Raw genomic sequence first — 9541 nt, 5'->3', positions numbered from 1 at the left:
GCTGCCCAGGGTTCCCTGCCTCCCGTCACCTCCTCCTGTTGTGCTGTCCTGACCGAGCTCCCAGAAGAACCTGGCTGGACTTCTTTTCCCATCAATGGCCAAGACACGAGGCTGCCAAGACATGGGCACCCTTCCCAGGCACAACGGCTGCCCAGCTTGGTCAGAGCTGACCCTGCTGGGGACACCAAGACCAAACCAGGGCATCAGCCGTAACAAGAGTGGCGGCAACACCCACCACACAGCACCCCAGGGTAAACAGAGGCTCAGAGACGGCTTTTCTGGAGGTCACTGAGCAAGTGAGGGGGAGGCTGGGTTACAGCCAGGCGCTTCTGCTGCAAGAGCCTTATCTGGCCCCTGCACCCATCCCACAGGTCCAGGAGTAAAGGATCAATCCACTGAGGGGCCATTTCCAGTTGAGGAGCCCAGGGTCAGGCTGAGATCTTGGGGTCTGGGACTTGCACCTGGGGGTGGGGGATGGGGGGAGGGCTGGGGGAGGGAAGAGTAGCCAGAGGCAGGCAGATGGCAAACAAACAGCAGACTGGGGGTGCCCAGTCCAAAAGGGGACTCCCTTTTGGATTTGAGTCCTGGCAGGTAGGTCAGGGTGACAGAGAAGGCACAGACCACACCAAGGGCCAGGAGGCAAAAACGAGCTCCTGGACCTCAGAAGTCAAAGGGCCACCAGGTCCTCCAGGCCTGCACTGTCAGCACTGTCCCACAAGCTTTCATCACCTTGCCCTTGAAGCCCTTTGAACCCACATAGCTCCTTCATCAGGAAGCCAGAGGTCTAGCTTCCCTGTCAAGAAGAGGCAGCAGCTGACCCTGCAAGTGGAGGGAGACCTGATGTGAACTCCACACCTGTCCACCTCTTCAGAGCAGCTGGGGGAGATGCAGGCTACCAGGCCACTGGCAAGGACTACTCACAGGGCTGCCAAGTGGAGCGGCCCAGGCAGAATCTGCATGCCTTGGGGGGCATTCTTCGTGTGCACTAAGAACCCCGCAGCCCTGCCTGCTCAGCAGTTCCTCTCTGGGAGAGCCATGGGGGATGAAGAGGGAGCCCTTCCCCCTCTAATGAGTCTTTCGGGGGCACACCCCCTCACTCATCCCAAACCCTCATCTGAAGAAAGAACCATATTCCAGCACAACACAGATAATGAGGTCAGTTTATGGATTACAGTATGGGACAGACTAGGAAAGGGCCAGGGCCTACCTACAGTGATAAGCTTCCCAGGAATAGACTGACAGACAGAAGTAGCCCAGACAGACAGACTGAGGAACAGGGAAACAAAGCCAAATGGGGAAGAGGCCTTGGCTCAGCCTCAGCAGCTGTGTCTGGGCTGCAGAGCCAGCCTGCCCTGGGGACCTGGAGGATGAACAGGCTGCAGGGCCTCAGATCCTACAGGGCTCCCTCTCCTCACTCCCTTCTACACCCTCACCAGCAGGCTGGGACCCTTGGCAGGTGGTGTTTCTGGGGCTGGGAAATGGTTGGTCTGGAGGGGGCGGACAGACAGTCAAGGCTCTTGGAGGCTCCCTGGGAAGACGGAGGCCTGGGTAGCATGGGGACAGTAGCAGCACTGGGGGGATTCCAGCCAGGGACCAGGCACCTGGGGTGGGGCACTGCTCAGCAGTTCCCCTGTATCTAGGGCAGGCCCCCCACCCTGCCCACCACACCAACATGGTGCAATAAATAAAGTTTCAAGTAGTAAGTCGGTGTCAAGCAGGAGATCTGGGGGCTGGTGGACAGCCAGGGGCTTAAGAGAGGCCCCTGTCGGCCCACTGAGTCCTCTCAGTGAGCTCCAGCTGTATCAAGTCTGTCTATGTGCATTGGAGTGGGGACCTGGCCCCCTTGTCCATGTAGGCACTCCCTGCAGCGGCTCAGCCCCTCAGACCAGTGCCAAAGCCTGCTCAGTGGGACAGAAGCAGGGCAGCATGGTGCCTACAGCGTCCACGATGGCGGCCAGGTGCTCATCCTGAGCCTGGGGCCCACAGAGCTGCATGAAGTCCGCCAGGCGCAGCAAGTACTCAAGGTTGTGCCCAGAGAAGCCTCGGCAGGCCAAGATCTGTGTAGCGATGGCCTCCTCGGGGGCAGGACCCAGGTAGCCAGGGTTCTGTGGGGTGGCCACGTAGGCCAATGCCTTGAGTGGTTGGTCAGGGGTATCTTGAGGGTAGAAGGTGACCTCCTTGGTATCATAGCCGCCGAGCACTGCCTCCCGCACGTTCAGGTACTTCAGGGCCTCGCTCACCTGCTCGCCTTGCACCTGGTATGCCACACCCCAAGTGCAGCCCTGGGAGAAAATATGGGTACCAGAGTCAGTCACAAAGTTCCTTCTGATCCCTCCCAGGCCTGTGCTTGATAAGGGAAGTGGGCAGACTGCTGATGAGCCCTCTACTATCAATAGAGCAAACCCTCACCCTCCCTTAATCAGGGTTGAGAAGGCAGACTAGCCCCAGAGAGAACAAAAATTCGGCTCAGAGTTTGGTCTGAGAAACAATGGCATCACTTGTAAGCTTGTTAGGAATGCGTTTCAGGCCACTCTAAATCTCATTAAAATCTATGTTTTAAAAAGATCCTCAGGTGATTCTTGTGAGAAGCACTTATCAAGACTCAACCTTTCTCTCAGCCAGAGGGGTATCTATCTAATCTAGCCTGTGGCCAAGGGTCCATGAGCTCTGCCTGTCTGCACCCCTCCATGCTGGATCTCTTTCTTGACTCTGGCACTTACCTCACGATCTTCAAGGAGGGTCACCACACGACCAGGCTAGGGAGGGGAGAGAGATTTTGAAAAAGAAAACAAGTTAGAAATGAGTTCAACCATCACTGGTAGAGAAAACCCTTAGTAACCCTTCTATCCCCGGCCTCAAATAGCCCCACTCTTGGGGGGCTAGGTGGGGGGCGTGGGAGTGGAGGGAGTGATGCATGTATGTAAGACAGGTAGACACATGGGAGTGGTCCAGATTGGTCATCAGAAATATTCATCAACACGGTGATCCACAGGCTCAGGCTCTAGGCATCACACAGTGACCCACTAGGCACACAAATTTAAGTCACAACGCCTTGCAAGGTTCTTTCATTTCCCCCATCCGGACGGAGTCACTGTCAGCCCAAATAGGCCCGGATACTCCAGGACACCAGCGCAGCGCCCACTATCCTGCCCCAACCCCCGTCATTCACCCGGGCAGGGTCGGATGCTCACCATCTTGTCACTGCCGCGATGGAAGGTGTCTCCCTGCCAGAAGCGGCGGCTGTAGCCGCGCACGAAGCCCACACGGCTGTCACTGTAGGCGAAGTCGGGCCTCCACACCAGGGAGCCGTACCCAAAAATCCACAACGCTTGGGGGTCGCCGTCTTCGGAGAGGGGTTGTGAGGAGGGAGGAGAGGCGGGAGGAGAGTTCTGGGCTGCAGTCTCCTGCTTCATGGTGCCGGGCACAGGGACGGGCCCGGGCGGCCTCCGGGGCTGGTCTCCGGCGCGGGCACGGAAGGACCGACCGACGCGCACACCTGGCCTGGCACCGCTTGGTTGCTCCAGCTGCGCGGCCCCGTCCGAGGCGCTCTTTAAACCCTTAAGCCGGGAAGCCCCACCCCTCGCAGCCAGCTTTCGCGTTTATTGGGGCGGGGCAAATTCCCTTTTGGCCAATCACCTTCGGATTTTCCTGTCCAGTTAACCGCGCCGCCCTCTGAGTGGGTAACTACGTGGCCTGCCCCGGGCCCAGCGAGCCCGCTGATTGGTTCGACTCCACCTCTGTAGCAAACCTGGCAGGAGTGATGCAACGGCGGAGGAGGTTTTCCCAGATCAGGCATGCAGCAAGGGCGCTTCAGATTGCGTCAGGCGGCCGGCCATGGGCACGGACGCGGGCACTGGTTATTTCCCCGGCAGCCCCTTTTTGCCTTGGCCCCTTCAAGAATCATGGTGGGCGGGTCTCCGGAGGATGCCTCTCAAGCACTCCTGCCAGTGCACCTGGCCGAGTCACTGCCACCCCAGGCAGCACGGATTCATTACCAGGGTCAGTGCAGGACACGTCAAGAACGAGAGCTCTGGGCGGCGTAAACGCGCCTCTCTGGGGCTTCGCCTGGGAGCACGTACTCTGGAAAAGCTATCGGAGGCATCTCCGCATTCCGCATAAGTGCCTCATGCTATTGGCGTGCGTGAGCAAATGGAGAAACTGAGTCACGGGGCTGACAAGATGTTCTGCAGAAGCTACGAGACTGAGTCAGACCCGGCGGCCAGGGCTTGCGGGCATCACGTGGGGCCTACGCCCCAGGCCAGGTGTGAGACGCTCCAAGCCCAAAATAAGATTTGGGAAAAGCCGGTCAGAGCGCTTGGAACAGCAGTCTGGTGGTGGTGGCCAGGCCTGCGGAGAGAAGCCATAAAGCCAGCAAGCCAGGCCAATCCTGCCCCAAGGTGATGGGTTTAGTTTTGTTTGAACAGGAGATTTTGGCAACAATGGTTGGGTTAATCTTAGGCACGGAGGTTCTGGAAGTGGAAGGCAAGGAGGGCCCAGGTGAGGTCTCTAGAGGACCGTAAGCAGCTACCAGCCTTTGGCTACTGGCTTCACGACCCAGGGAATGTCGTGCCGCCTGGGGTTAACCCCCTACCCCCTAAGTAGCGGCCAGGGTCAAACGGAAACAGGCAGCAGAAGGCCTGCACTTGGCAGAACTGGCTCCAAAGGACTGTTGCCGAGGTCGGGGAACTGCTGATGAGGGGCAGGGTGAGTCCTCTGGCAGGGAAAGGGGACAAAGCAATTAGGTGGTTAAACTAAAAATGATCTGGACACCGAAGGTGGCTAAGATAAAGTCTCCAGTAGGAATGCACTGTGGTGTGTATAGTAGGAAGCTAGATCTTTAAAAACAAAGTAAGTTATACATTAATATTAGTAAAAGAAATAATATGGAATAATATATTTAAACTTTTAGCAGAGACTGTCACCAGAGGAGGATTTTCATATTAAACATAAATATTTATGGAAAAGTTTGGATTTTCTTCGAGGAACATGAATTACTTTTCCAACTGGGGAGGAAAATACAGATGAATGGTTGTTTCTGGTTCTTCCTTTCTCCTTCCCTCCATTTGCCACGTGCACCCTCCCCTCTCTATCGTGTCCTCTTTGGTCCATATGAGCACCTCCTTTGCTGCTCAGGGGAAATATCCCCCCTCCATCTATCTCCTTTGGTAGTTGGGAGGAAGGTGAAAATGGGATACTAGTACATTGCTGAAAGTATCTAAATTGATACAGACAACCCTTTGAAAACAGCTTCATGATACAAATCAAGAATCATAAAATAGCCTGCCCTTTGACCCATTACTTCAACTCCAGGAAATTATTAAAAATATGTGGAAGGCCATATTCCTCAAGGTTTTTCAGTGCATTGTTCCTTATTATAGCAAAAGCAAAAGAAGTAAAGCTACTTAAATATCCAAAAATAGCTTAATGTTCAAGTAAATTATGGTCAATCCACAGGTGGAGAAATGCACACACAGAGAGAAAATGACTTAAAATCCTGCAATAGATGATTCAGTTCAGTCCAGTCGCTCAGTCGTGTCTGACTCTTTGCGACCCCATGAATCGCAGCACGCCAGGCCCCCCTGTCCATCACCAACTCCCAGAGTTCACTCAGATTCACGTCCATCGAGTCAGTGATGCCATCCAGCCATCTCATCCTCTGTCGTCCCCTTCTCCTCCTACCCCCAATCCCTCCCAGCATCAGAGTCTTTTCCAATGAGTCAACTCTTCGCATGAGGTGGCCAAAGTACTGGAGTTTCAGCTTTAGTATCATTCCTTCCAAAGAAATCCCAGGGTTGATCTCCTTCAGAATGGACTGGTTGGATCTCCTTGCAGTCCAAGGGACTCTCAAGAGTCTTCTCTAACACCACAGTTCAAAAGCATCAATTCTTCGGCACTCAGCCTTCTTCACAGTCCAACTCTCACATCCATACATGACTACTGGAAAAACCATAGCCTTGACTAGACGGACCTTAGTTGGCAAAGTAATGTCTCTGCTTTTAAATATACTATCTAGGTTGGTCATAATTTTTCTTCCAAGAAGTAAGCGTCTTTTAATTTCATGGCTGCAATCACCATCTGCAGTGATTTTGGAGCCAAAAAAAATAAAGTCTGACACTGTTTCCACTGTTTCCCCATCTATTGGCCATGAAGTGATAGGACCGGATGCCATGATCTTCGTTTTCTGAATGTTGAGCTTTAAGCCAACTTTTTCACTCTCCTCTTTGACTTTCATCAAGAGACTTTTTAGTTCCTCTTCACTTTCTGCCATAAGGGTGGTGTCATCTGCATATCTGAGGTTATTGATATTTCTCCCGGCAATCTTGATTCCAGCTTGTGTTTCTTCCAGTCCAGCGTTTCTCATGATGTACTCTGCATAGAAGTTAAATAAGCAGGGTGACAATATACAGCCTTGACGTACTCCTTTTCCTATTTGGAACCAGTCTGTTGTTCCATGTCCACTTTTAACTGTTGCTTCCTGGCCTGCATACAGATTTCTCAAGAGGCAGGTCAAGTGGTCTGGTATTCTCATTTCTCTCCGAATTTTCCACAGTTTATTGTGATCCATACAGTTAAAGGCTTTGGCATAGTCAATAAAGCAGAAATAGATGTTTTTCTGCAACTCTCTTGCTTTTTCCATGATCCAGTGGATGTTGGCAATTTGATCTCTGGTTCCTCTGCCTTTTCTAAAACCAGCTTGAACATCTGGAAGTTCACGGTTCATGTATTGCTGAAGCCTGGCTTGGAGAATTTTGAGCATTACTTTACTAGTGTGTGAGATGAGTGCAATTGTGCAGTAGTTTGAGCATTCTTTGGCATTGCCTTTCTTTGGGATGATTAGTTACATAAATTTGATATAGACATGAAATTAAATCTGTGCAGTCATTGGGAACAATTATGTATGACTACACTTATGTAATTAAGTGAAAAGCAGATTATAAAATAACCTAACTTTCTTAATAACTTAAAATAACTTTCTTAACTTAAAAAAATCTATATGTGTACATTTCCATAGGAAAAAATCTAGAAGAACATAAAAATGCTCAGTGATTATCTCTTAGTAGTAGGACTACTGAGATTTGCACTTCCTTTTTTATACCAATTGAGATTGAGAATTTCTCAAGAGAACATAAATTGCTCATGTTTAGAAAAAGAAGTTTAAAATAGGAAAACAATGTAGTAAAAATTCTTATGATTGCACAGTAAGACAAAAACAGGAACTATTTCATGCACTATAATTAAAACTATTAAAACAACAAAAACAAGATTCATGAGGAAAAAGATGGGGACACCATATACTAATGTTGGATGGATTTGGGGTATTAAGAGTACAGGTGATTCTTTTCTCTATTTTGCAAGGCTTATGAAATGTAACTTGTAACAATACAAAATTACTTTTAAAGAGTAGTTAATGGTTCTCTGATATAGCATATCAGAATCACCTGGGCAATATCTTCATGATGCTCACTCTCCTAAACTCTCCATGACTTCCTCCTAAAAGCCCCAGGCTTTAATAACTTCCCTGGTGGCTCAGAGGGTAAAGTGTCTGCCTACAATGCAGGAGGCCTGGGTTCGAACCCTGGGTCAGGAAGATCCTCTGGAGAAGGAAATGGCAACCCACTCTAGTACTCCTGCCTGGAAAATCCCATGGACGGAGGAGCTTGGTTAAGCTACAGTGTGTGGGGTTGCAAAGAGTCGGACACGACTGAGCGACTTCACCTCTGAAGAGTTCATCAGTGACTAGCTCTTGCTCCAAGCAGAGTTAGTCACTCCCTCCTCTGTGCTCCCAGACCCCTTACCTCAGTTCTGTCCCTTCCACTTCATGCTTATAACAGAAACATGTATCGAGTGCTTATCTTGAGCTAGGCAGTTTGCTAAGTGATTTTGCTCTGCTGCTTTGTGAGGTAAATATCATTTCACAGATGAGCAGTCTGGAACATAGGAAAGTTAGGTAACCCGCTACAGTGACACAGCAGCAAGATATAGCCTGGGGCCCAAGGCAGGCAGTCCAACCCCAGAGACTCCTTGTTAATGAGCTTTTGACACCCTGCCTCCTACGAACTTGAGAGCTCCCAGAGAGCAGACGTCATTTTTGAAGGCCCAGCAGAACCAGCACAGTCCTGGCTCGTGGAAGGTTCTCTGCAAAAGGAGGTAGAAGAAGTGATGCTCTTGGAAAAGTCCAGGGCACCCTGGAGTTTAGAGGAGGAGGAATCTTGTGACACAGGTTTAACTTTACCCTCTTAAAATAGTGTGTAAAACTGTCAGTCACTCAGTTGTGTCCAACTCTTGCAACCCTATGGACTGTAGCCTGCTACGCTGCTTTGTCCATGGAATTCTCCAGGGAAGAATACTGGAGTGGGTTGCCATTTCAAAATAGGAACCCCCACAAAAGTTGGCCCAGAGGTCTTGACCACCTTCCCAGGAAATTGTCTCGCCTGTTTCTTCCTTGCTTATCCTTGCCAACATCTGTCTCTTTCCCTCCCAGTGGGACACTCCCAGGCAGTAAACAGCCCACCTCATCCAGTTTCTCTCCAACACTGGCAGCAACTATCCCATCTTTCCTCCTAAAATCCCCTCGGTGGGGCTACAGACGTCATACACACAGAGATGCCAGCTCACAACAACTGATGAGACTATTGCCTCCACCTTGCAGAGTTGCACATGATTGGCACATGATGCATACCTGGTGGCTTCCTTCTCTGAATCTTTCCCAGATTAACCCTTCCTTATTGTTCCTCCAAGCGGTCACTTCTAATTTCCTTCTCCTCATTCCAGTCACTGTAATCAACTCCTGGTGTTAGTGGGCACCATTATCTGAAACAAGGGAAGGCTGTACCTTAGGAGCCCAGGGATTGTGTGAATTTATTATGCTAAATGATGAAGCTGCTTTATGAAGCTGTTGATTCCAGAAGAATGAAAAATCTCCCCATACATGAGCTCTAATACTAACTTGTCCAGATTTTAGCCTAGTTCCACCATTTACCATCTGGGTGACCACCCGGATGGTAAATGGTGGAACCATGCTATATATATATGCCATGAAATTAAAAAACACTTGCTCTTTGGAAGAAAAGTTATGACCAACCTAGACCACATATTAAAAAGCAGAGACATTACTTTGCCAACAAAGGTCCATCTAGTCAAAGCTATGGTTTTTCCAGTAGTCATGTATGGATGTAAGAGTTAGACTATAAAGATCTGAGCGCTGAAGAATTGATGCTTTTGAACTGTGGTGTTGGAGAAGACTCTTGAGGGTCCTTTGGACAGCTAGCAGATCCAACCAGTCCATCCTAAAGGAAATCAGTCCTGTATTCATCAGAAGGACTGATGCTGAAGACAATACTTCGGCCACCTGATGTGAAGAACTGACTCATTTGAAAAGACCCTGATGCTGGGAAAGATTGAAGGTGAGAGAAGGGGACAACAGAGGATGAGATGGTTGGATGGCATCACCAACTCAATGAATGTGAGTTTGAGTAAACTCTGGGAGTTGGTGATGGACAGAGAGGCCTGGCATGCTGCAGTCCACAGTGTCGCAAAGAGT

The 9541-nt window shown here is 50.2% G+C and overlaps 1 protein-coding gene across 1 annotated transcript; it reads right to left on the bottom strand.

Moving 5' to 3' along the window:
• Window positions 1-1148: 1148 nt before the first annotated feature.
• On the bottom strand, window positions 1149-3569 carry CHAC1 (ChaC glutathione specific gamma-glutamylcyclotransferase 1). The gene is made up of 3 exons (XM_069597855.1): window positions 3192-3569; window positions 2721-2756; window positions 1149-2282 (listed from the first exon to the last, which is right to left on the bottom strand). The coding sequence occupies exons 1-3, from the start codon at window positions 3411-3413 to the stop codon at window positions 1881-1883; spliced, it is 660 nt and encodes a 219-aa protein (XP_069453956.1). The 5' UTR covers window positions 3414-3569; the 3' UTR covers window positions 1149-1880.
• Between the last annotated feature and the right edge of the window lie 5972 nt (window positions 3570-9541).

Source organism: Ovis canadensis, chromosome 7 (assembly GCF_042477335.2).
Source record: "Ovis canadensis isolate MfBH-ARS-UI-01 breed Bighorn chromosome 7, ARS-UI_OviCan_v2, whole genome shotgun sequence".
Lineage (NCBI taxonomy): Eukaryota > Metazoa > Chordata > Mammalia > Artiodactyla > Bovidae > Ovis > Ovis canadensis.
This window is presented reverse-complemented; position numbering and strand designations above follow the sequence as displayed.